The 27110-nt window shown below is 48.2% G+C and overlaps 1 protein-coding gene across 1 annotated transcript in view; it reads left to right on the top strand.

Moving 5' to 3' along the window:
• Rab43 (RAB43, member RAS oncogene family) overlaps window positions 1–21481 on the top strand; it is a 24181-nt gene extending 2700 nt beyond the window's left edge. Inside the window, exons 3-4 of the mRNA XM_013032310.1 lie at window positions 16627–16810; window positions 20831–21481. Of these exons, the coding sequence (XP_012887764.1) occupies window positions 16627–16810; window positions 20831–21081 (435 nt within the window). The 3' untranslated portion in view covers window positions 21082–21481. The remainder of the gene's footprint in view (window positions 1–16626; window positions 16811–20830) is intronic.
• The last annotated feature ends 5629 nt before the right edge of the window (window positions 21482–27110 follow it).

Below are 27110 nucleotides of genomic sequence, written 5' to 3' on the forward strand. Positions count from 1 at the left end.
CCCGTCCTCCCCCCTGCCCTCCCTGCCCCGCTCCCCTGCCCCCGGCCCCCCGGCCCGGCCCGTGTGCTCCTCGCCCACGGGGCGCCCAGTATCTTTTCTGGATTGAACGGTGCAGAAATCCTTCGTGAGGGCTTCAGTGTCTGCCGGTGCAGGAACGGAAGCGGAAAGGAGGGCCGTGCGCAGGGGGGCCGTGCTTCCCCTCCAGGGGCACAGGCCGCGCGGGGCAGGGTCTGTTTCTGGCTCTCGGCGCTGCGCTGCGCGGTGGTGTCTTTAGATCTCTGCCTTTGGGATTTTTTGTTTGTGTGTTGGCTTTTTTGACGGTCGTGGGCCTTGAACTCTGGGCCTGGGCGCTGTCCCTCAGCTCGGAGCTCCAGGCGAGCGCTCCACCACCTGAGCCGCAGCCCCACTTCCGGGTTTGGGGTGGTTAATTGGAGATGGGCGTCTCACGGACTTTCCTGCCCAGGCTGGCTTTGAACCGGGATATCTTTAGCTCTCAGCCTCCTGAGTAGCTAGGATGACCGGCTGAGCCACCCGCACCCAGCTCCCAAGGGGATTTTTTTAAGGGTCCTATCCCTCAGGCTGCAGGCCTGCTATTGTTGCCTTTGGCCAGGATAATTAGCTCTTTGTTTTTGCCCTTGTAAAAATTGAGGTCATTTCTGGATGTTGTCTCTAAGTGAGTCAAAGGCATTTTTATGACCTCACTGCCTCTAGAGTAGATGTAACTGGGTCAGCAGAAACTTCTGCTTGCAATATTGTAGTCTTTGGAGTTTCTGTGCAGTTTGGTCTTCGTGGTGTAGGCCGGGAGCTCTGAGTTATTCAGGACCACCCCCACGGGGTTCTGTGGCTGAATTTGTATTCCTGGTGTTGCTAACAGTCACACTGAAAGTGCAGTGTGCAAAGAGGGCACGAAGAGCAGTGATGGGCTGGCCAGCTGCTGGCTGCATCTGGAGTGGGATGTGGTGGCTCTGTGCTGGCTGCAGGGTCCCTGTTTACCGGTGGCCTGTGGAGCCCGGTGGACTGTGTACCCAAGCATGGGCTGTGCAGTGCAGACCTGGGCAGCCCATTATTTCTTTTCTTTATAGTTGCTTCCAGATTGCTTCCTTGAGAGGCAGCCTGGGCTGAGTAAGAGTTATGAGGCCTCCAAGCTACGGTGGTTACCTTTCTGAAAGACTGTTTGGTTGCTGGAGGACACTATTATTATTTTAAATTGTATTTTTATCCTTAATAGTTGAAGTAGTTGTGCAAAGGAGTTACCTTCCAACAAATCAGTTTACAGATAACATGCATGATGATAATGATAATTGTATTATTCTTTTTATGGCTAGAGCTCACATGCTCAGCCCTCAGTTTGACCTGGGCCTGGCATATGAACTCTATCACTCAGACATACCTCCAGCTCTGATGTTGGATTTCATAACAGTTTGAGGAACTTAGAAATAGATCATCTGAGAATATTTAGCTCCTCTGAGGGGTCTATACATTGAGGTGAGTTGGGAATGCTAAAAAGGCTGAAGCTCAGAGGCTTTAACTAGTTTCCCAGCCTGCCTAAATACTACCACTTTTACCAGCTGTATATTGAAGAAGTTTCACTTGTTATTTGCTTTTAAAGAGTTTTGCTGCTAAATGTAATTAAATTAGTTACTGTTCCCCATAGTCACTTGCCACTGTAACAATAATATCCAGCCCATTAATAATAATATCCAACCCAATAATTAATATCCAGCTCAATAATTAATAATATCCAACTCCATTTTTCTTCACCATGCCTCTCATTCTGTTTTTCGCATCACTAGCCCTCTGTCCTTTAAACATGCAAGATTGTTCCTGCCTCGAGATTTTGTGCTTGTTCCCCTGTTGTCATACTTTGAGTCCCCAGATCCCTGTGTACTTGCTGTGTTCATTGTTTGGGTTCCAGTGTGAGTGTAACCTCTTTAGACAGGCCTTTCCTGATCTCCCAGACCCTCTTTTTCCATTATTGTATCTGCTCATAGCACTTATTTGGACTTAAAATTATCTGATATGTTCTCTCCTGTATCCAGTGAGATGCACCAGCACATGGTGTTCGTATATACCTGTATATTGGTTAATATTTATAGAGAGGAAGCTGAGGCCAAGGTGAGTGACCGGCTTACCCAGGGCTTTTCATGGGTCATTGGTGAAACCAGGATTTGAACACAGTGTCTATCTGGTGAAACCCAGTGCTTATTTTTACACCTGACCACTTTCTGATTAACTCTTAGCCTGTAAAGTTGACCACGAGGTTCTGAATGTGGGTGAATCGAGTGAAAATGCAATGTGCCTGTTGCACTCACCAAAAGAAAAATGTAGACTTGGGTGTTTTACAAAAGGTATTCACTAGTAAGTGTTGGCACCCAAAGAGTTTTAGGGTATTTATCAGTTATCCAGAACATTTAGATAGTGCCAGCCAGCTTACACATGCTGCTGTGCTAGTTAGTAAACTTTCTGCATGGTCATTCCTGTTCCCTCATGCATTTGTTTGGTTCTTACTCCCTGGACTGGAATTGTAATGTGAGTCTGAGTACTGTCTTCCTGATTGTGGAGTTCTTATTAGATCAGGAGTCTGAAGGCTTGGTCCTTACTCAACCCGTGCCACAACCTTGAGTAATTCCACTTTCTGCTTGGTGCCTCAGACTTCTTCATCTGTGAAATGGGACTTGGTCATTCTGCCTAATTTTGAAAAATAATGGACATGCCTAAAATAATTTAAAATTTCCTTATTTTTTTTCTTGTGTTCAGTCATGGGGTTTGAACTCAGCACCAGTGTTCTGTCCCTTAGCTTTTTTGCTCAAAGTTAGTGCTCCACCACTTTGAGCCACTTCTGGTTTTCTGGTGGTTAATTGGAGATGAGTCTCATGGACTTTCCTGGCTGGGTTGGCTTTGAACCTTGGTCCTCAGATCTCACCACTGGTGCCCGGCCTCCTTTATGTGTTTTTGAATAGACAGCTCATTTACATGGTTCAGGTTCCAAAATTTGGAAGACTTAAATGGATACATAGGGGGAAAAAAAATCCCTTTTTTTTTTCCTTTGCCCTCTAAGCTACTCTTAACAGAAGCAATCTATATTACCTATTTCTTGTTAAATGTGTTATAAGGAAAACAAGATATAAATGTAAACTAGTATTTGGATTTATTTGCTTATTGCTGCTGTTACCACTTTCTTTCCACATAAAATGTCTTAGCCTGCCCCCGCGCCCCCATTTTGCTGATCACAACATCCCCTAGGAAATCTCAGCTGGCTCTCAAGCCTTAAACCCTTGTGAATGCTGCTGTTTTCCCTTTTATCTGGGACAACAAAAAGGCTTGTTATGTAAAGTCACTTTTGCAAATCACCAGGCACACCAGCCTGCAGCAACTAGGGTCGCCTGGTTAGAATCTCACCCCTTATTCAGCTGTCAAGCTTGCTGTCTGTTTGTTGAGGTTCTCTCCGGTCTGATCTGTTATTCATAGAGGTGAAAGTCTTTGCCCTTGGGTCTTAGCCTCCAGATTTCAGGACCTTTGGCCTTGATTGTCAATTTGCCCATGGCCCTACACATCTTTGTTTTTGTAGCTGCTTCTGGTAATTCCCAAAGAAAGGTCAGGGTAGGGTGAAAGGAATTGTGTGTGTGTGTGTGTGTGTGTGTGTGCACGCGCATGTGTGTGCGTGTGCGCGCATGTGAGTGACAGTGGCTCATGCTTACTAGGTCAGTACTCTACCACCGAACTACATCCCCAACTTGGATTTTTTGTTTTTGTTTGTTTTTTGGGTCTGGTCGTGGGGCCTGAACTCTGGGCCTGGGTGCTGTCCCTCAGCTCTTCAGCTCAAGGCTAGCCCTCTACCACTTGAGCCACAGCGCCACTTCCGGCTTTTTTCTTTTTGCTTATGTGGTGCTGAGGAATCGAACCCAGGGCCTCAGACATGCAAGGCAAGCGCTCTACCACTGAGCCACCTTCCCAGCCCCCCAACTTGGATTTTTTTTTTTTGGGTTCGGTCGTGGGGCCTGCACTCTGGGCCTGGGCGCTGTCCCTCAGCTCTTCAGCTCAAGGTTAGCGTTCTACCACTTGAGCCACAGCACCACTTTCGGCTTTTTTCTTTTTGCTTATGTGGTACTGAGGAATCGAACCCAGGGCCTCAGGCATGCAAGGCAAGCGCTCTACCACTGAGCCACTTCCCAGCCCCCCAACTTGGATTTTTAAATGTTTTTTATTTTAATTAATTACTTAGTTGGTTGTGGAGATTGAATTCAGAGTGTGGGTGCTGTCTCTGAGTTTTTCACTCAAGGCTGCAACTCTACCACTTTGAGCCACAGCTCTACTTCTGGTTTTCTGGTGGTTAGAGATAAGGGTCGCATGGACTTTCCTGTCCAGCCTGGCTTTGAACTACAATCCTCAGATCTCAGCCTCCTGAAATTACAGGCTTGAGTCACAGGCGCCCGGCCTTGTTTTTTTTTTTTTTTAGGTAGGTTGTGGGGGCTGAACTCAGCCTGGGCGCTGTCCCTCAGCTCTTCAGTTCAAGTCTAGTACGCCCTACCACTTGAGCCACAGCGCTACTTCCAACTGTTTTTTGCTTATGTGGTGCTGAGAAATCGAATCCAGGGCCTTATGCATGCAAGGCAAGCACTCTACCACTGAGCCAACTTCTCAGCCCTGGCTTATTTTTAACTTTTTTTTTTTGTCAGTCATGGGGCTTGAACTCTCTGGGCCTGGGCGCTGTCCCTCAGCTCTTCAGCTCAAGGCAAGCACTTTACCACTTGAGCCACAGCTCCACTTTTGGTTTTCTGGTAGTTAATTGAAGATACGAGTTTCATGGACTTTCCTGCCCAGGCTGGCTTGATCCTCAGATCTCAGCCACCTGAGTAGCTGGGATTACAGGTGTGAGCCACCAGTACCTGGCTATTTTTATTTTTTCCTTTCTCTCTTTCTTTCTTTCTTTCTTTCTTTCTTTCTTTCTTTTTTTTTTTTACTAGTCCTGGGGCTTGAACTGAGGGCCTGGGCACTGTCCCTAAGCTTCTTTGGGACAAAGATAGCACTCTACCACTTGAGTCACAGCACCACTTTTGGCTTTTTCTGTTTATGTGGTACTGAGAAATCAAACTCAGGGCTTCATGCATGCAAGGCAAGCACTCTGCCACTGAGCCACATTCCCAGCCCCTATTTTTAATTTTTTTAGTTTGGCCTCTCCTTCCAATTGAGTCTGGATTTGCTTGTGTACATTTCTTACTTGGATAAAGTCAGTTTAACTTTTCAGTTTTGATCAGAAATAGCAAAAGGACCATTAGATAAGGAAGGCATTGTAGGACAAACTGCTTGTGTGAAGAAATCTGTTCTTTTTTTTTTTTTTTTGGTGGGTTGTGGGGCTTTAACTCTGGGCCTGGCCTAGGTACTGTCCCCAAGCTCTTCCACTCAAGGCAAGTGCTCTACCACTTGAGCCACAGCTCCACTTCCCATTTTCTGGTGGTTAATTGGAGATAAAGACTCTCACAGACTTTCCTTGCCTGGCCTGGCTTTGAACTGTGATCCTCAGATCTCAGCCTCCTGAGTAGCTAGGATTACAGGTGTTTGCCACTGGCACTCAGAAATCTGTTCTTAATTCTAATGGTAACCATTCTCACTGCAAAGTAACCCTTCCCTCCCAAGGTTTCTTATTTTCCTTCATTTTGGGGGTGGGGGATGAAAGGCAGGGGGCCTGAGACCAGGACGTAAACTCAGAACCTGACACATTGGCTCCTTGGCTAGTGCTCTACCAGCAGAACCACACCTCCATCTCCTTAAGGGTTCTTAAAACCCTGATGCAGTGAATAGTAAAAGCCAGGGGAAAAAGGCTTGTTTCAGAACTTCACAACACCATGCTAGAGCCTTGGCTTTGCTTTGTATTTATTACCTTGAACATGTGATTTTACCTCTTCCTGTCTCCTTCACCTGCAAAACCCCTTTAAGGACCTGACCATTGTGGATCATCAATGAATGGGAAGTAATGTTGGTACCTTAAGCACCTGAAGAGAGAGTAGGAAAGAGAGTCAGGAAGCTTGTGTGCTTAGCCTACTTGATATGAGTAGGTCACTTATTGATTAGTTACCATGTAGATAAAGTGAGGAAAGTCATATCTGTCTAACTTGTCTACAGGAGGTTTTCTATGTAAAAAAGGGCAGGAGATTGGATTCCAGTGATTGTGTTAGCACTGGAGGGGGCTTGGGCAGTAACTGGAAACCAGTTGAGTGATAATGGGGAGGTAAAGTCACAGGAGGCCTTTGAGTACCTCACTGCTCTACATGGGCATAGGGCACCCCTTGTCTCTATTCATTCCCTTTTTTTGTTGTCATTGGTTATGAGGCTTGAACTCTGGCCCTATGTGCTGTCCCTCAGCTCTTCAGCACAAGGTGAGCGCTCTACCACTTGAGACACAGTGCCACTTCCCAGTTTTCTGGTGGTTTATTGAAGGTAAGAGTCTCTGGACTTTTCCTGCCCAGGCTGGCTTTGAACCATGATCCTCAGATCTCTGCCTCCTTAGTAGCTAGGATTTTACAGGTGTGAGCCACTGGCACCCAGTTTATTCATTCCCTTTCTTTGTCCTTTTTTTTTTTTTTGGTCCAGTCGTAAGGCCTGAATTCTGGGCCTGGGTGCTGTCCCTCAGCTCTTCAGCTCAAGGCTAGCGCTCTACCACTTGAGCCAGAGCGCCACTTCTGGCTTTTTTCTTTTTTTGCTTATGTGGTGCTGAGGAATCGAACCCAGTGCCTCGAGCATGCAAGGCAAGCGCTCTACCACTGAGCCACCTTCCCAGCCCCCTTTCTTTGTTCTTAAACCCTGTAAGTTTTCTTTGCTTCCTGTTGACCTGTACACCTCTGGTGAGGCTGTGTGGTTTTCTTTGGGTGCTATGGGCATGAAGAGTTCTTAGCAAGAGGAAAAGTGTTTTCTCACAGGTGTTCATGGGTTACTGATTTTCACCACTTTCTTTATGCAATGCTCTGTTTGATCTTCAGGACACTCTGGGCCTGGATATGACAAGGAGTAAACCAGAGCCTAGCCTTTGGCTCCTGGTCAGAAATTTTCTCTTTGCAGCTTTATATCCTGCAACACTTCTAGCAAACAGGATACACCAAAGAACAACCAAGAAAAGTCGACTAATTTTATAGATCACTTGTATTTTACTTTTGTGTATGTGTGTGTTTGTATGTGTGTGCATGTGTGCTGGTACTGGGTCTTGAACCCAGGGCTTCATGGTCTTACTTGGCCATTTTGCTAAAGTCTGAGGCTCTACCCATGAGCCACAGCTCCAGTTCCAGTTTTTTGCTGATTAATTGGAGATAAGAGTCTCACAGACTTTTCTGCCCTGGCTGGCTTTGAACTGTGATTTACAGAGCGCTTTTTTTTTCCCCTGCTATGTGGTGCTGAGGAATCGAACCCAGGGCCTCAAGCATGCAAGGCAAGCGCTCTACCACGGAGCCACCTTCCCAGCCCATGGCCTGCTAAGTGTTCTATTGTTCAGAACAGAAACCAGTGAAATCCTAATAAGGACCCTGGGTCATTAGTAGCTCCTACATAGACACCACTCAATATCTTCTCTATTCTTACTATTTTGGCTTACAAACTTCCCTTTCTTCTGTTGGAAAAAGGGAGACTAATTATTTTAGACTATTATTAAGTAGTTGTACAAACATTATAATTCCATAAGTCAGGTTATGAGTACAATGCTTCTTGATCAGCGTTATCCCTTACATTCTCTCCTATCATTCTCCCTTTCATCTCTACTCTCAGGTTACATAGTTCAGTTTGTACGTAAAATACATTGAATATAATGTCTGCATATGCTCACCTTTCCTCCCTCCATTTGTGTGCCCCTGCCTTTACTTTTCCCCAAAAACATGGGAAACTAATCTTCAGTGAGGTATGTGAGCATTAATTCTTAGAGATTTTTCACTTGTGTGTTCATGAATGATCACGTTAACGTCATCCCAAATGTGGAGTTTTTAAGCTGAGTGCAGTGGTCCCAGCCTACTTAGAAGCCAAATCAAGACGATCCTTTGGGCCCAGGAGTTCAAGGCCAGCCTGGGCGGCAGTGAGAATTATCTCAGAAACAAAACAAAAGATATATGGAGTGTGACTAGAAATAACAGGCTAGAGCTTACGTGTCAGATGGGTGTTGTTCTTTTCAGAGTTGGTTCCTTGAGAAATTACAGCTCCTAAATGTTGAATCAACTGTGACATTCTGCATTCCGCATCTGTTTTGAAACTGTAGCTCTCTCTTTTGGCAGGTCTTTCATGGGTGGATGTGATGATTGGAGCTAGTCACAGGCCACTGGAGCCTGACATAGTATTAACAGTTCTCTGTCCAAAATGATGCCCCATGTTCAATATCTCCTTCAAGAACACACCCCTGTTGACCCAACTTACTCACACTAGGCCTCACTTTACTTTTTTATCTTTTTGAAATTCTTTTTTAATTTTTTAAATTCTAATAGGCCTTATGAAGATTTTTCAGTTCCCACTACCTGATAAACTTTCAGTAATCACATATTCAAAATTAACTTCATTTTTTCTCTCATTTTCATGTAAGCCAAGCTAGAGATAGAAATCTAAGTACACAATAATTTCCTCAGAATTTTGAAGATACTGCTTCCAGTGCTGTTGATGTAGTCTGATTGTAGATGAAGTACTGTTTTTCTTGCCCTTGCTTTTTCTTTTTTGGAAGCATAGATTTCTGGGGGAAAAAAAATCTGATGTCCTGAAATATTAGAAGAGTATGTCTAGATATAGGACAGTTCTTCATCTAGCTCTGAACTTGGTATATATAATCAATATAATTCTTATGTTTCTAAAGCTCTGTGAAATTGAAGTAGCTCTTTTAATAACTCCTCTTTCTCTCAGTTTTTTTCTTATGTTGTTGAATAGGAGCTAAAACCTAAGGATATATATTCCTTGTCTGTTACCTTTCTTCCACCCCTTCCCCCCTTTATGCTGGGGATAGAACCCAAGGCTAATTGGAAATAAGAGTCTCACTGACTTTTCTGGCTGGCTGGCTTTGAACCTTGATCCTGGATCCAGGATTATAGGCCTGCTGTTTCTTTATATTTCCTGTAAGCTGGAGGTTAAATTGAGCCTCAAGTAACACTGTCCACTGCTTTCATGGGAATACATTACAGGTAATATGTGCTTTTTCCTGCTACTTGTTGGAGCCAAGACATCAGTCCTCCATAAGTGAGGCTATGTGTGGTCCTTGTCACACATTTACAGTATATTCCAATCAATCTCAAACCTCTGTCACTTCACTTGCTGTTTATTTTCATAGATACCCTTCTGGCATGTACTTAGCCTACTTGAAGCTCTATGTTCCTTCCCAGCACCTGAGTTAAAAAAAAAAAAAATGCCAGTGACCTTAGCTGTTAGGAGCAGCAGCAATGTAGATAGGACTGAAAGGAAGCATACCTCTAAACTGGAAGGCTGTCTGTGGAGGCTGAAGTTGTTGTCTAGAGGCTGAACTTCAGCTTAAATCAGGGAGATAACTACGCTGTGATTAGTTCCTGGTTTATTTGTACCTGCCCTCCTAAACTCTGCTCCAAGTGCCAAAGAAAAAAGGTAAATCAGAGGCAATCCCTGTTTTTTGGTATTCGCTGCTGGCTGAGGGAACAGTTACATAAAAAGTACTTAGGGCGTGAGACTGTTAATGCTCTCACTATGGCAGCTGGGGTCTCTGAGCCAAGCACCAGACCCCTTGCCTGACAGGCACACTCAGGGTCACTGTGGCAACAGCAGGGCCGAATATTCTCATGAGTTACAGGTCCTGCAGGGCGGGACCTCACAGTGGTCATGAATTTGTACAGTGGTACACCACAGGCTAGGCCATCCCAGAGGAGCATGAGGGCTCAGAGAAATGCTGAAAGGTAGGTGATTCCTAAGGAGGAGCATGAAAGGGCTTTAGATGCCATGCTGTGTCAGTGCAGGGCCACGGTGCAAGAGGAGTGGAGGGTGTTTGTCCAGGCACCTGCCTGGAGTGTCAGATGGACACAGAGGACTGTAGGCTCTTCAAGGCAGGAGTGTATGGAGACCAGTCTATGGAAAACTCCCAGGCCTGCCTGCTGGCAGGGCCACCTGAAGGCAGCAGGAAGCAAAGTGGTCAGCTGTGTCTGGGAGCCCCAGAAGCCTGCTTGCCATTGTTTGTTCTTGAGAGGCTGATGCCTCTACCGAGCAGCTTGGAGGAGAAAGATGAATGGGAGGGCCCAAAGCTGGGCTGAAGCCCCAGGGCGGGGTGCTATCCGAGGATCAAATGGTGGGATACAGGAGGTTAATGTGAGAGGTGGATAGGGTTCACTTTGGGTCCTGGAGCATCTCTGCCTGCGTAGACTGCGCTTGCAGATGTCATCTTTTGATCTGTCATTTGTAGAGTGGGCTGAGCTGGTAGTGGAAGACAGTGAAAGTAGCAATAGTAATGAGAGGTCAGCTAAAGAGTTTCACAGAGGGGCTGGGAAGGTGGCCCAGTGGTAGAGCGCTTGCCTTGCATGCATGAAGTCCTGGGTTCGATCCCTCAGCACCACATAAGCAAAAAACCAGAAGTGGAGCTGTGGCTCAAGTGGTAGAGCACTAGCCTTGAGCTGAAGAGCTGAGGGACAGCGCCCAGGCCCAGAGTTCAGGCCCCACGACCGGACCAAAAAAAAAAAGTTTCACAGATTGGCAAGAACAGAAATGATGGGAATAGAGGTGATAGAGACCAATGAGTGACAGCAGAAGTTGAGAGAGGTGGACAGCTGAGGCTAAGAAAGATTAGTTGTGAGGAGCCTGAGATGAAAAACTGAAGGACTTGGTGGCTGGAAGAGCTCCAGGGTGCTGCCAGGTGTTCTAAACAGCCTGGGCTGGAGAATTGTAACAGGACTTGTTATGGAGCTAAGGGTTCAGATTCCTGAATCCTGTTAGAGCTGTTATATACTAGTAGGTGATACCTGCTGCTGATGCTCACTGCTGGTGGTAGGTGGTAGGTGGTAGGTGAGGATTACAGCAGCTACCAGTGCTGGGGGCCACTGGCGGTTAAAGCCCAGAGTACTAGCCTTCCACATGAGTGCCCAGAGCCGTAAGTCTAGCTGCTAATTCCTTGAGTAGTAGGCCCTCAGCTCTCAGGGCTTTGAGCTGTGAGCCTTTGGATCTGTAGTTGACCCTAGGCCCTGGCCTGTTGGCCCTAGAGGAATTTCTCCTTGCTTGCTCATGATTCTAGGTAGAATAGAAGGACCCCAGCCAGCTATTGGGTAACATGTCTACCTGCCTGACTGTGGGCCAGGTAACATAACATGATACAGGAGAGTTTTTGCAGCATCTGCAGACCTGCAGACAAACTCCCCTGAAGAACAGGGAACAGTGGGAGGAGGCCCTCAATCCCAGGATACCCTAGGGAGAGCTCAGGAACGGGTATGTGGATTACTATGACCATTTCAATGTCTGTCCTGAGAATTAACTTTTCCAAGGTGTTTTTTTTTTTCCCCTAAGATGAAGAGGTAAGGAATTTTCCACTGTCTCCTTTTTTACTTAGGACAAGACTTCAAGCAGATTCTTCCTTTGTTTCTGTCAGGAGAGACAGAAAGGTTTTATACAGGCCTTATAACTGAACTGTTTTTAAACGAGGTGTTACTACACAAGATTGATTTCCACCCACCCCCATGACACGTGTGAACTGCTCTTGGGGGCTGTGAGCTGTAAATCACAGGAAAACAGCTTGTAACATGCTGCCCGGGCCTGACCATTTGAACCCGCCTCTGGACTCTTGATGTGCGGAGGAGGGCCTGCCCAGTGCAGGCTCAGTGCTGGTCAGTCTCGAGAGTGGAGCTGTCTGAAGGGGCCTTTCTTCAAAGCCCATTCTTAATGATAAGTTTGGAGTCACATACTGAGTGTCCTCGGCCAATTCCTGCTCTACAGTTCCATCTTCATCCCACACAAGAATGGATTTGCTTTAGGAAGTATAGCCTTATCTTTATTTCTTTTTAAAAAAATGTATACAGAAAACATTTCTTTTGGTTCACAGCTCTAGTGAAAGCTTTCTTAAGTCTTGAGGCAATGCAGTGAAGTACACCAGATAATTCAGTTGAGTCTAGGTTGGGGGTGTAGTGTAGTTGTAGAATGCTTGTGAGAATGTGCAAAGTCCTGGATTTGGTCCCTAGTATCCAGGAAAACAAAAAAAGAAAAAGGGAAAGAGAAGTCAGGGTTAAGGGATAGGATGGGACTAGTGTTTGTTTTTTTCCCCATGTACCAAGGTTTGAACTCAAGACCTCCAGCTTGCTTGGATTACTTTCTTGGCTGGTACTCTTTCACTTGAACCATGCCTCCAGCCTGGCTGCTGGTTATTTTGGAGATGGGGTCTCATGGACTTTTCTGTCCAGACTCACTTTGACCTACAGTCCTTCAGATATTTGTCTCTTGAGTAGTTAGGGGTTTAGTCAAGTGGTAGAATGCTTATCTAGCATGCTCAAGGCCCTAGATTCAAATCTCCAGTACTGCAAAAAAAGAGGATGTTCATGAAAGAGTTCTCCGTGTAGGTGAAAGTGTTGGTTGAAATAAAGGAAATGGTCATGATCGTGCCTACCACACCATCCAGCAGGGGAACCTTGCTACAACCCCCCATGGTACCTCAGAGAAGAGAGGCGAGGGGACTGGGCAGAGTCAGGACTCCCACAGACCCCTGGGACTGGGTTTGCTGGGCTTCGGAGCCCCTGGGCCTGGCACAGAACTGCCCCGTGATAGTGCAGGAGGTCTCTGCCTGGTGTGTATGGTGGTGCCTGCATCTCCTAACAGCCACTGTGGCAGACCTTCTCTTCCCCCCTATTTCCCTTGGGTACTACCAGATGATGAGCTTGCCTGGGGAGGGAATGCTTATTCCTTGGCTTGGCTTCTCCTTCCTCTTCTGGATGATGGAAAGCACTTGGGCCAAGAGACTGAGGTTCCTTTTACCCTCACCTTCTTTGCAGTCCACTGTAGGCTATTCTCCAGCCAGCAGCGAAACTGATATTTCTAGTGAGTGAGTTTGTTGCTGAGGATGGAACTCAGGCCTGGGAGTCTGCTGCACCCCACTTCCTGGGGTGATGATTAAAATGCAGCTGCAGCATTGGCTGGCCAGGGCTCCTGCTGTTGTGTAGGTATGAGGGGAGGGGAGAAAAACGAGGCTGGCCAGACATCCCACCGTTGGTTTCTTCTCTGAGCAGGTGGCCTTGACTTTGGCTAGGCTAATGAGTTGTGGGGCTCACCAGAGCCATGCCTAACCCCTTTAGTTTAAAGTTTCCTGTACAATTTTTTAAATTTATATATATATTCCCTTTTATTGTTATAAAGGTGTTGTACAGAATGGTTACAGTTATATAAGTCAGGTAAAGAGTACATTTCTCATGTCAGGCTCAGTGTCTCACTCCTGTAATCCTAGCTACTCAGGAGTCTTGAGATCTGAGGATCGTGGTCGTGGTTCAAAGCCAGGGCAGGAAAGTCTGTGAGACTCTTATCTCCAATAAACCACCAGAAAACCTGAAGTGGCGCTGCGGCTCAAGTGGTAAAGCGCTTGCCTTGAGCTGATAGACCTGAGGGATAGCGCCCAGGCCCAGAGTTCAAGCCCCATGACCAAAAAAAAAAAGAATATTCTTGTAGTGTTCACTTGACTAACTACTTCAGATCTTCCCTCAACAGTTAGGTCTATGAAGCCATTATATCATCCTGTCTGACATTCCACTCTTCCTCATACTGTATTCTTTCCCTACTTATTTTTTTTCCTCATTACAGTTACCTAGCATGCTTTTATTTTATTATTTAGTCATAGTTTATATATACATATACTTAATAAATGTAAATGCTTATACTTATCCCTAGCTTATTATATATTGTTTATCTTACATATCTTGTTTATCTTATGTACTAGGCTGTAAGCTTGGGCAGGATTTTTTTGTCTGTTAGCTGTAGTATTTCTAGTAAACGCTTAGTAATGTCAAATGATTGCATCAGTAATCAGTAATAGCATTAGTAAATGCTGTTCATAACTAAACCTGAGTTTGGTGGTATACTTTGATGCACACAAGCTGTGTGTGTATGTATGTGTGTGTGTGTGTGTGTACATGCGTGTGCGTGTGCGTGCGCGTGCAGTTTTACCAACCAAACTCGGGTCCTGGCACATTCTGGGTAAGTGTTGTACCACTGAGTTAGATCCCTAGCACAATATACAAGTTTTTTTAAATTGTTATTATAAAGGTGATGTACAAAGGAGTTATCGTTTTATAAGTTAGGCAACGAATACCTTTCTTTTTTTAATTGGTTGTAGCAGAAGACCTGTTTTTTGTTTTTTGGGTTTTTTTTTTGTTGGTCATGGGGCCTGAACTCTGGGCCTGGGCGCTGTCCCTAAGCTCTTCAGCTCAAGGCTAGCGCTCTACCACTTGAGCCACAGCACCACTTCCTGCTTTTTCTGCTTATGTGGTGCTGAGGAATCAAACCCAGGGCCTCATGCATGCAAGGCAAGCGCTCTACCACTGAGCCACCTTCCCAGCCTGACCTGTTTGTTTTTATTGTTATTATAAAGGTCATAATGTACAGAGGGGTTACAGTCACATGTCAGGTGAAGAGCACATTTCTTTTTGGACACTGTTGCCCCTTCACTCGCTCTCCCCGTTTCCCCTCCCATCCCCACCCTCCAGTTGTATGGCGTTCATTTTTAACATAGTGTTTAGTGAGTGCCAAAGCTGCATTTGTTCACCCTTTATCTTTCCATTTCTGTGCCTCCCTTTACCCTCCCAAGGACAGATAAATGAACAAACAAGACAAAATGAAAACAAAAACAGCAACAAAGGAAAAAACCTCATTTCCATTCCCTGGAGTTCATTTTGATAAATGATCAGATGCACATAGGCCATTGCACCTTTGTGTTTCTCTCCTAAGAATATCTTCCTTCGGTCTTGTGAATATACAAGTTTTTAATTTTGTAATAATATGCTGTTATTTTTTACTTTCCATCTTACCTCCTTTTTTTTTGTTTTGTCGGTCGTCAAGCTTGATCTCTGGATTTAGGTGCTGTCCCTCAGCTCTTCAGCTCAAGGCGAGTGCTCTACCACTTGAGCCACAGAGCTACTTCGAGTTTTCTTAATGGTTTATTTGAGATAAGAGTCTCACAGAGTTTCCTGCTCTGGCTGGCTTTGAACTACAATCCTCAGATCTCCTGAGTAGCTAGGATTACAGCCGTGAGCCACTGATGCCTGGCTCATCTGAACTCTTAATTTTTCCTGTTAGTAAAAGTCATTTTGTTTTTTGTTAAATGTCTACATATTCACTATTAATTAATTCTTGTGTCAGGTCCTGGATGTTTTTCCTGAGCTTTTTGATTCAAGGCTAGTGCTCTCACTTGAGCCACAGCTCTACTTGGCTATTTGGTGGTTGATTGGAGCTAAGACTCTCCTGAACCTTCCTTCTCAGTCTGGCTTTGAACTATGATCTTCAGATCTCAGCTGCATGAGTAGTTAGGATTATAATTGTGAGCCACTGGCGCCTGGCTTAGGTTTTGCCTTTTACTTGCTTTTTATGGCTTTTAATTGGACATTTAGTGAATTTATATTTGTTGTAATTATGAGTATTATTTAGTTTACTGTTTCTTTCTTTTTTTTTTTTTTGTACTAGTAGTGGAGTTTGAATTCAGGGCCTAGGCACTGTCCCTTAGCTTTTTTTTGCTCAAAGCTAGCACTCTTACCACTTGAGCCACAACTCCACTTCTGCTTTTTTTTTTGGTGGTTAATTGGAGATAAGAGTCTTATGAACTTCACTGCCTGGATTGGCTTCAAACTGTGATCCTTAGATCTCTTGAGTAGCTAGGAAGGATTATAGGTGTGATTCACTAGTGTACCCCTCTCTCTCTCTCTCTCTCTCTCTCCCTCTCCCTCTCCCTCTCTCCCTCCCCCTCTCCCTCCCTCCTTCCTTTCTTCCTTCCTTCCCCTTTCCTTTCCCTTTCTCTTTCTCTTCTCCCTCTCTCCCTTTCTTTTCTTTTTTCTTTTCCCTCCCTCCCTTCCTTCCTCCTTCCCTCTCTTTCCTTCCTTTCTCTCTCTTTTCCTTCCTTTCTCTTTCTTTCTTTTCTTCCTTTCTTCATTTGTTCATTCATTCATTTGTATTTGAACTCAGGGCCTTGCACTTGCTTGCTAACTTGGCTTGCTTACTTGCTTAGCTGACACTCTTCCACTTTAGCCACGCCTCCAGCTCTGCTTTTTACTGGTTATTTTGGAGATAGAATCTCACAGACATATGTTCCTAGGCCTATTTAAAGCCATGATCTGTATTTCCTTTTTCTTTTTTGTGCTGGTCCTGGGTCTTGAACTCAGGGCCTCACACTCTAGCTTGGCTTCTTCAGTGATCGCTGATGTACTAATTGAGCCACAACTCATTCTCAGAATTTTGCTGCTTCCTGAAGATGAGACACTTTCAGATTTGTCTTTCTGGCTGGTTTTGAGCCAGAGTCCTCAGATACCAGCTTTCTGAGTAGCTAGGATTATAGGCCCGAACCACTGGCACCCAGCCTCTGAACTGCCTTGTAAGCGCTCAGGAAGTTTGATCCTGTGGGCTATTGCTCTGAAGGCCAGTGAAATAGCTGCAGTCCTGTGATCCACACGTAACATCAAGTTCACCCAAGATTCCCTCTTTCTCCAGCTGCAGATCTGGGACACAGCTGGCCAGGAACGATTCCGAACCATCACCCAGAGCTACTACCGAAGTGCCAACGGGGCCATCCTTGCCTATGACATCACCAAGAGGAGTTCCTTTCTGTCTGTGCCTCACTGGATTGAGGATGTGAGGAAGTACGCAGGCTCTAACATCGTGCAGCTGCTGATTGGTGAGCTGGTAACCCAGGCAGCCCACAGAGGCCTTGGGACAGTAAAGCTCCCCTCTGTGCCTCTGCCTCTCTCCTTTTCAAGTCCAGAAGTGCTGAGTCTAGCCACACAGGAGTGAGCTTCAAGTTCAATTGATTTTGTAGAGCCTAGTCCCGCTAATCACTTTACAGTTAGATTTTAAAATGAGCCTAGAGGACAGAAGGGGAGCTGAAATTTGCTTTGCAGCCCATGTGTCTTACTTAGTTTACTTTCTGTTGTTCCTAAACCAATACCACAGACTGTGTTAGTTATAAATAGGTTTATTTTGGATTACCGTCCCGGAAGTCCAAGACCAAGGATTATATCTAGTAATTGCTTTTTTGCCGGCAAATTCTAGGTAGCACCAGTCCCATGGCAGGAAACAAAGTACATTTGTGTGCTTGTCTCATGTCGTGGGGATTCTGTCCTGAAGACCTCCCACCTTCATCACCTCCCCCACTAAACGGCACGGTTGAGTTTCCACCTTCTTACACGTCATGGTGGCAGTTAGACTGCAGCCTGGGCTCTGCAGACCCAACCCTTGCAGCGGTCACTGTGTTAGTGCTCAGGGTTGACGTGAGATTTAGCTCTCCTAACCATGGCTCCTCACTGATGAGATGAAATGAGATTCAGAGAAGTGGAGCTGGACACCCTTGGCTCATGCCTGTAATCCTAGCAACTTTGGAGGCTGAGATCTAAGACTCACAGTTCAAAGCCAGCTCAGGCAGGAAAGTCGTGAGACTCCTATCTCCACTTAACCACCAGAAAACTGGAAGTAGTGCTGTGGCTCATGTGGTAGAATGTTCATATTGAGCTGAAGAGCTGAGGAACAGCACGCAGGCCCAGAGTTCAAGCCCCACGACTGACCCAAAAAAACAAAAAGAGTGGAACAATGTACCCAGCTCTACACAGCCTGCTAGCACAAAGATGCAGTGTTTGAGCCGAGGTTTGCTCAGCACAACTCCGTGGGTTTCACAGCTTCCCTGTGAATACTCCGCCATTTGCAGGCTTCAGAATCACTTAGGAGGCTTGTTAAAGTGCAGGTGGTGGGCTTACTTCAGTCAGGAGGTTAGGGCCCATGGATGTGCTTTTTTTTTTTTTTTTTTCGTGGGCCTTGAACTCTGGGCCTGGGCGCTGTCCCTCAGCTCTTCAGCTCAAGGCGAGCGCTCTACCACTTGAGCCACAGCGCCACTTCCGGTTTTCTGGTGGTTTATTGGAGATAGGAGTCTCACGGTCTCTCCTGCCCAGGCTGGCTTTGAACCGCAATCTTCAGATCTCAGCCTCCTGAGTAGCTAGGATTACAGGCGTGAGCCACCAGCGCCCAGCTGGATGTGCATTTTTGATTTTTGTTTTTTTGGTGGCACCAGGGTTTGAACTCAGGGTCTTATGCTTGCTAGATAGACACCCTACCATTTTAGCCACACCTCTCTCCCTTTTAGCTTTAGCTTTGTTTCAGATAGATCCTTGCTTTTTGCCTAGGCTGGCCTGGAAGACGGTTTTCCTATTTTTGCTGCCAGTATTCCTGGCTAGCCTTCCATGGGGTATGGAAGTACACTCCAGACCCAGATCCCTGGCAGGAGCAGAGCAGCCTTGTCTGGCTCAGCTGCTCCTGTGTGTGTGTGTACACGTGTGTGTGTGTGCACGTGTGTGCGTGCATGCACGCCTGCCTGTTCTGGGGCTTAAACTCAGGGCCTAGGTGCTATCTCTGAACATTTTTGCTGAAGGCTAGCACTCTACCACTTAAGCCAACCACATTTCTTTTATATAGGACCTTTCTAGAAAACATTCTATTATAGCTCATTTTACATAGTACAAAAAATAGAATAGTAGAACAGCTGATGCTATGCAAAACAAAAGAAATGTACGTATCACCCAATGTGGAAGAAATAGCTGTATCGCAAAGCTCATAGAACTCATAAATGTTATAGACCATGGTAGACAATTTGCTCCATGAAAGTTAGAATGTGTTTATGACTTTAACTAGCATCACTATGCCACAATACTGTGACACTTGGGAAATTATGTAACCACTTAATCACAAAAAATTTGGGAAAAAAAAAAAAGTAGAATAGTATCATAGGTCCCCAGTGCCTGCTCTCCTGCTTCTGGTAACTGGCGGTTGAGTTCATTTTGGTCACTCCTTACTATTGTATTACTTTGGGACTAATCTCAGACACCAAACTGTTTCCTCTGTAACAATTACAGCATAAGTCTATAAAACACAGATATTTAAAATTACATAAGCAGGGCTGGGAATGTTGCTTAGTGGTAGAGTGCTTGCCTAGCATGCATGAAGTTCTGGGTTCGATTCCTCAGTACCACATACACAAAAAAAAAAGCCTTAAGTAGCACTGTGGCTCAAGTGGTAGAGTGCTAGCTTTGGTCAAAAAGAAACTCAGACAGTGCCCAAGGCCCTAAGTTCAAGCCCCAAAACAGGCCAAAAATAAAAATTATGTGTGCATATGTGTATACACATATATACATACACACACACACACACACACGCAATAGTATTTTCAGGGGCTGGGAAGGTGGCTCAGTGGTAGAATGCTTGCCTCGCATGCATGAGGCCCTGGGTTCGATTCCTCAGCACCACATACACAGAAAAAAAAAAGCCAGAAGTGGCACTGTGGCTCAAGTGGTAGAGCACTAGCCTTGAGCTGAAGAGCCCAAGCCCAGAGTTCAGACCCCACAACCGGACCCAAAAAAAAAAAATTAGTATTTTTACATCTAGAAATACTAACATTTTCTTAGAAAGCAACTCAGAAGCTGGATGCCAGTGTCTCAAGCCTACAATGAGGGTGTCCACATCTACTAAGGAGGCCGAAGAAAGGAGATCACTACACCCCAGGAGTTTGAGGCTAGCCTGGGCAGCGTAGCAAGACCCCATTTCAAAAATTAAAAAACCCAAAGCCAGGCAACAGTGGCTCATGCCTGTAACCCCAGCTACTCAGGAAGCTGAGTTCTGAGGATCACAGTTCAAAGCCAGCCTAGGCAAGAAAGTCCATGAGCCAAGTGCTGGTGATTCACACCTGTAATCCTAGCTACTCAGGAGGCTGAGATCTGAGAAAGTCTGTGAGACTAATCTCCAATAAAATACCAGAAAACTGGAAGTGGTGCTGTGGCTAAAGTGGTTGAGCACTTGCCTTGAGCTGAAGAGCTCAAGGACAGTGCCTAGGCCCAGAGTTTAAGCCCCACGACCAATCCCCCCCCCAAAAGAAAGGACACATAATAGTTACGAACTTATAGCAAAACAAAACAAAAAAAATAGCAACACCAGATTTCTGTCATTTCCATATTTGTGGGGTTCTTAAGTGTCAGCGTTTCCACACTGCCCTGCTCTCCTGTCCTGAGCATGGCATGCTTGACCTGGGAAACCGGCTCACTGGAGCTCCTGCAGCGACAGAGGCTGGAGCTGCAGCTCCACAGTTCCAAGTGCTTCCCATCAGACATCAGGCTTCCTCTCAGAGGAGGCAGGGCGAGGCACAGGGTGTGCAGAAGACTAGGCTCCATCCCTAGCCCTGCAAAGTAAGCTTTAAAAGAAGCAGTTTTAAAAAGCAGAGTATGAGAGTGAAGGGTAGAGTAAGAGCTTTAGAATAGAAAGGCATCTGGGTACAGTGGCACACTCATAGTCCCAACTATGCTGTGGTAGGGGCTCTGGCACCCAAGAGCTAGAAGCTGGTCTGGGCAGCCAGATGAGAACCCACTTTTGTTAAAATAAGAAAGATGGGTTGCCATATTCAGAAATGTTTAGTTTTAGCAGGCTAAGGACAGGGTATTGGTGAGCTCTCGAAGGGCTCTGCAGTCCTTACAGGCTGCACTTAGCACCACTGAGCAGAGGGCTGTGTGCTCCTCAGGATGGCTCTGCATTGTGCTGCTCACTGCAAAGGGTAGATCTCAGGGTGGATCTACAGGGCGGCTCTCAGGGTGGCTCTGCTGGGTGGATCGCAGGGTGGATCTCAGTGGGCTCCCCAGGCCACCCCTACACCCAGCTTTTCTTACAGGAAACAAGTTGGACCTCGCTGAGCTCCGGGAAGTCCCGCTGGCTGAGGCTCAGAGCCTAGCAGAACACTACGACATTTTGTGTGCCATTGAGACCTCTGCCAAGGACTCCAGCAACGTGGACGAGGCCTTCACGAGGGTGGCCACCGAGCTCATCATGAGGCACGGGGGCCCCATGTTCAGTGAGAAGAGTACCGACCACATCCAGCTGGACAGCAAGGACATCGGGGAAAGCTGGGGCTGTGGGTGCTGACCAGGGCACAGGGCCAGCAGGCCAGGGGCTGAGCCACCTTTCTCTCTGGCCTGTGGAGTCTGCTCTTGTAGGGCCCCAGCCATTCAACTGCTGCTGTGTCAGCCCTGGCGTTCTGCACCCTGGTGTGAATATGTGGTGGGAAGGGGCCACAGGGCCCCCCTTGCAGGGGCCTGTTGGCAGAGGGGAGCGGTGACCCATCCTGCAAGCCAGCTTGGGGCCTCTCATGTTCACATTCCAGGACTGTTGTTAGCCCTTTAATGGGACCTCGGGGGCAGGAGACCTGGCCTCCATCCTTCACTTGCTGGTTTTGACCATTGCAACCTTGGCTGCTGCGGCTACTCTCCAGGGATGTAGCCAGTCCTCAGTTCCTACAGACCCTCCACCTGGAGCACCAGGAGCGTGGTGCCTGAGCCCTGCCCAGGGATGCCTGGGCACATGCCAGCAGGAGCGGCTAGCTGCCTTCACTGCCAGCTTGAGCTCTCTAGAGACGCTTGCTGGGGCCTGGCTCATTGCCTTATCAAGACCTCTTGGGTTCTTGTGGTTTTCCATGTAGCTTCTCATTTTCATCTGCACAAGTGTGGGGTCATGGCCATAGCCAGTTAGGGACTGTCTGTTGGCTTGGGGCCAAAATTGTACCAGTCAGGTTGAAAAACCAGCTAGTCTTCCAGCAGTTTCTCTGAAGGGTGGGGGTTAAGGTGGGAAGTGAAAACTTGAGGCAGGGCTGGGAAGGTGGCTCAGTGGTAGAGTACATGCCTTGCAAGCATGAGGCCCTGGGTTCGATTCCTCAGCACCACATAAACAGAAAAAGCCGGAAGTGGCACTGTGGCTCCAGTGGTAGAGCGTTAGCCTTGAGCTGAAGAGCTGAGGGACAGCGCCCAGGCCCAGAGTTCAGGCCCCATGACCGGCAAAAAAAAAAAAAAAAAAAAAAACTTGAGGTAAAAGAAGATTGGGGGAGCCTGGCGCTGGTGGCTCATGCCTGTAATCCTAGCTACTCAGGAGGCTGAGATCTGAGGATCACGGTTCAAAGCCAGCCCAGGCAGGAGAGACCGTGAGACTCCTATCTCCAATAAACCACCAGAAAACCAGAAGTGGCGCTGTAGCAAGAAGAAGATTGGGGGTGTGTGGCTGATGCTTAGCATTCACAGGACCTGGTTCAATCCTCAGTATCAGAACAAAACAAGAAAACAGAAGCAAGAAGAAAGAAGTCCTGTATTGTGTCTGAGGCTCCTCCTTACTCATGTACAGAATCTCTTCTGGCAAGGTCAGCTTCACACTGGACTGAGTTTGTGGCCAGTGGTCTTCAGCCTGTGCTGGGTGCTGAGGTCAGAGAGCAGAAGGCAGAGTCTCAGGAAAGAGTGGAGGCTCAGGTCACAGGGAAGGGTCCTGGGGCTGAGGAGCTGCTCTTCCCAAGCACGGCCCAGGGCCTCTGTGTCAGCCAATCTGCCTTTCCACACTACTCAGTGAGGGCCTCCAGAGATGAACTGCACAGACTCTCAAGTGAGCACCCCGAACCTGGCCAGGAGGGCCGGGCTCGGCCCCTCCCCACACTGGTCTGAAACAGCTCCCTTTGCTGAGAAGGCCAGGCCTGGTTCTGGAGAGAAGGCAGGCTGGCCCGGCCCAAGGAGTGGTCAAAGTAGGGTTGCACCTGTGTGCGGGCACAGGCTGCGGGCTCACGTGGCCCAGGGAAGCCAGGTGGGGCCCACGCCCCCACTTCCTGCTTTCATTCTCAATCTACTGATAGGGAGCCTCCCAAAGCCCGGGCGTGGCAGTCAGGCCACAGCCAGGGCCCAGTGCCTGTCAGGCCACTCAGGGTGCCCGCTCACCTGCAACGCTGTGCTCCACAGACAGCGCCTCCCCCAGCCCCACCACCGTGGCAGTGGCTAGTGCCTCTGGATAACACAGTCAGCTGGGCTTCCAACCCAGGGGCCAGGCATTAACACCAGCCTTGCTGGTGTGAGGGCGCCGGGGTCTGGACCTGCACCTGGCGTGAGTCCAGCATCGGGCCACAGGTAGCATCATACTCACTGCTGCGTGCTGCCCACTGCCTTGGGGGTTCACCTGTCACCCTGGGCACCTCCCTTCCCCTCTCTAGGGCTGGAGGTCACCTGTCACCCTGGGCACTGCCCTTCCCCCACAGGGCTGGAGGTCACCTGTCACCCTGGGCACCTCCCTTCCCCTCTCTAGGGCTGGAGGCCTGTTTGGGGGCTTTTAATCAGGATCTGGGTGCTATCACTGAGCTTTCACAAGGCTGGCGTTCTACAACTTTAGCCGCAGCTTTTTTGGTGGCTATTTGGAGCTAGGAGTCTGATGGACTTTCCCGCCCAGGCTGGCTTCAAACTGGTTCTTAGATCTCAGTCTCTTGAGTAGCTGGGATTGCAGGCTTGAGCACCACCGCCCAGCATTAGTGGTTTCTTAGCTCGTGTAGCAAGGCCCATCTTTCTCCTTTTTCCTCAAAGCCAAGGTGTTAGAATGTGGGTTAAGTGAACCCCTGCTCTCGTGGTCCAGAGGGGAGCAGCCCCACTCCAGGCTGCTCTGATGGCTGTTCTGCCCGCCTCCCTCAGCCCACCCTGCCCTGTCCAGCCACAAACACCTTGTTGCTGTTTGCCCAAGATAGGTTGCCATGTGGCCAGTCTAGAGGCTCGTACCGTATTCAGAGCACAAGAGGTGGTGTGCCCTGCCTTCTGGCACCTGGGCCTCCCCAGTCCAGACCCCTGGTGCCCCACCTGCCCCTCCTGCTTACCAAGCCTGAGCCAGAATCCAAGGAGTGATCAGCAGGACAGATTTTTTTGGAGGGGGGAGGAGGGTCCAGTCGCGGGGCCTGAACTCTGGGCCTGGGCGCTGTCCCTCAGCTCTAGGCTAGCACTCTACCACTTGAGCCACAGCGCCACTTCCGACTTTTTTCTTTATGCTTATGTGGTGCTGAGGAATCAAACCCAGGGCCTCATGCATGCAAGGCAAGCGCTCTACCACAGAGTCATCTTCCCAGCCCTGGCAGGGCAGATTTTTGAGAGCAGACTCCTTACCACCCTGGAGTCTGGCTGAAGCCAGTTTCCTGTGGAGGGGCCTCTATCAAAGGGGACTTGGGCTTCAGTAAGAAAAGGAACAGAGAGTGGACTGGCCCCCTTCCCAGTGACAAGCTTGGCAGGCTCACTGCAGCCCAGGGCCTCTGGGGTGAGAGCGTGGCAATCTTGCCTTGTTTATAATAACACAGCAGCAGGTGGAGGCTGGCTCTTTGCTGGGTTGGAGGGTTCTGGACTCTCCAGGGACACAGGCCCCGGTGTGGGGGCTGTGGGAAGAAGATCCTGATTCACATTGAATTCTCTTGCTCTCTCCCAGGAGGGCTTCCCCAGCGGGGCTCTCCAGCCCTGGAGGGTCGGTGGCCTGGTGCTTTGCCGGCTCGAGGATTCCATTTCAATTTGGGATATTTTCATGTTACCTATTTATGAATATATGTCTTTGTATTAAGTGTTTTTAAAACATGGAAAGTTACCTTTTTGGAGACTTTGGAGAGCCAGAGTATATGTGTTCCTCAGCCATTAAATGTTTCTGCCCAAGACCTTGTCGGAGGTGGTCTCCAGGCCTGGGGAAGACTGGGAGGTGGAGGTTCACCAGCCCAGTGCCCGCCTGGCACTGCTGGACCCCTAAGAACAAGAAGCATCTACAACCCCTGAGCAGAGGAGGCTGACTCACCAGGTGCCTGGCTCACACCTGTAATCCCAGCTACTCAGGAGGCTGAGGTCTGATGGTTGCAGTTCAAAGCCAGCCTGGGCTTGAAAGTCCATGGATTCAGGTCCATTTAACCACCAGACAACCAGAAGTGGAGCTGTGGCTCAAAGTGGTAGAGCGCTAGCCTTGAACAAAGAGCTCAGGGACAGTACCCAGATCCTGAGTTCAAGCCCCACAACCAACCACAAAAAGGAGAGGGAAGGCTGGCAGGACGTTATACACCCTGGACAAGCCAGCACCCTTTTCTGGGCCCACAGCTACTTAGCTGGTTGAATTGAGGAGGCCTCTTGGGTGCTGGGGCTGTCAGCAGGGGAAAGTAGAGCCATCATTCAGAATCTGGTTGAGAGCCCCTGTGCAGCCAGCCTGCTCCTCGGTTCCCGGCAGAGAGCAGAGCCACGCCCTCCGTGCCATTCACCATCCTGGTAACCTGGTTCATTCTTCGACAGCCCTGTGCTGAAAGGGGGCTTCCAGAAGACGGGGCTGTGACCTGCCCAGCCCCGTTGAGGTGGACTGGCCTACCTGCGGCAGGCCCGCCGCCGTCGGCCCTGGCTAGGGCCCCCATGGGGAAGTTCTCTTTGGACCCGGTGACCAGCTCTTGCTGGTCAGTCCTGCATTCCAGGGGGTTAGTGTATGAAGGCTGGAGCCCTCAGTCTCCACAGAGGCTACAGAGAAGGACCGCCTGACAGAATGGTGCCCCCAGCTTCACTGTGCCCCTTGGAAGACAAATCCTAGCGAGCCTGAGCCTGGCCCCCTCAGGGTGCCGCACAGGCCCTCTGTCCAGGCAGCGGCACTGGCTAGAACTCAAGACACATTCAAGAGATCATCTGGCTAGGGGCTGGGAAGGTGGCTCAGTGGTAGAGCACTTGCCTCCCATGCATGAGGCCCTGGGTTTGATTCCTCAGCACCACATAAGCAGAAAAAAGCCAAAGAGGTGCTGTGGCTCAAGAGCTTTAGCCTTGAGCTGAAGAGCTGAGGGACAGAGCCCAGGCCCAGAGCTCAGCCCCCACAACAACAAAAAAAGACCCCGTTCACAGGCTTGGCCAACTCCAGCCTGCAGGAGGAGGTCAGTGTGTACACAGGGCTAGTGTGAGTGGTGTCCTGCTGGAAGAGGTCAGGGTCTACACAGGACTAGTGTGCGTGCTGCCCCCAACCCCTGCCAGACACCAAATGCTGCTCCTTTAATCTCAGATTCACCAGCCTTTTGAACTGTGAGAAATAAATTATTGTTTATAAATTACTGTGTGTTAGGTTTCTACCGCTATGAAAAAATACTGGGGATAATTAATGAAGATAGTTGTTTTTGTTTGTTTTTGTTTTTGTTGGTCATGGGGCTTGAACTGTGGGCCTGGGCTCTGTCCCTCACATCTCCAGCTCAAGTGCTCTACCACTTGAGCCACAGCACCACTTCTGGTTTTCTGTGGTTAATTGGAGATAAGAGTCTCATGGGGCCGGGTGCAGGTGGCTCATGCCTGTAGTCCCAGCTAGTCAGGAAGCTGAGATCTGAGGATTGCAGTTCAAAGCCAGCCTGGGCAGGAAAAGCTGTGAAACTCCAACAAAAAGCTGTGAAACTCCAATAAACCACCAGAAAACTGGAAGTGGTGCTGTGGCTTAAGTGGTAGAGCGCTCACCTTGAGCTGAAGAGCTAAGGGACAGTGCTCAGGCCCATGACTGAAACAAAACAAAAAGAATCTCATGGCCTTTTCTGTCTGGCCTGGTTTTGAACTGAGATCCTCAGATATTAGCCTCCTGAGTAGCTAGGATGACAGGTATGAGCCAGTGGCGTCCAGCAGGAAAGTCCTGTTTAGACCACAGTTCAGTGCTGGGTCCAGTTGCTTTGGGGCCCATGGTGACTCAGGACATTGTGACCAAGGAGTGTGCAGGAGGCCACCCGACTTCCCCTCCCCACAGCCTAGGGGCTGCCGGGCTTGTCAGCCACAGGGCCATTTTGACAGCGGCACAGAATCTTAGAGGGAGAGAGTTGTGACACTGGTAGCATGCGATGCCTGTTGTTTGGGATAGGAGGGACCTGTTTGGAGGTAGCTGGCATCAGAGCTGGGAGGAGAGATCTTTCCTATGAGGCAAGGAGGGTTTCTGCCTGGTACTGAAGATCAGAGAGGTGGGAGAGGAGGACAGTGAGCCTGGACAGCCACGCTGTGTCCAAGTGTGGTGGGCAGGGGCCACACAAGAAAGGTGATGTGCCTTTTTTTTTCTTTTTTTTCTTTTTGCTTATGTGGTGCTGAGGAATCGAACCCAGGGCCTCAGGCATGCAAGGCAAGCGCTCTACCACTGAGCCACCTTCCCAG

Source organism: Dipodomys ordii, unplaced genomic scaffold (assembly GCF_000151885.1).
Source record: "Dipodomys ordii isolate 6190 unplaced genomic scaffold, Dord_2.0 Scaffold153, whole genome shotgun sequence".
Lineage (NCBI taxonomy): Eukaryota > Metazoa > Chordata > Mammalia > Rodentia > Heteromyidae > Dipodomys > Dipodomys ordii.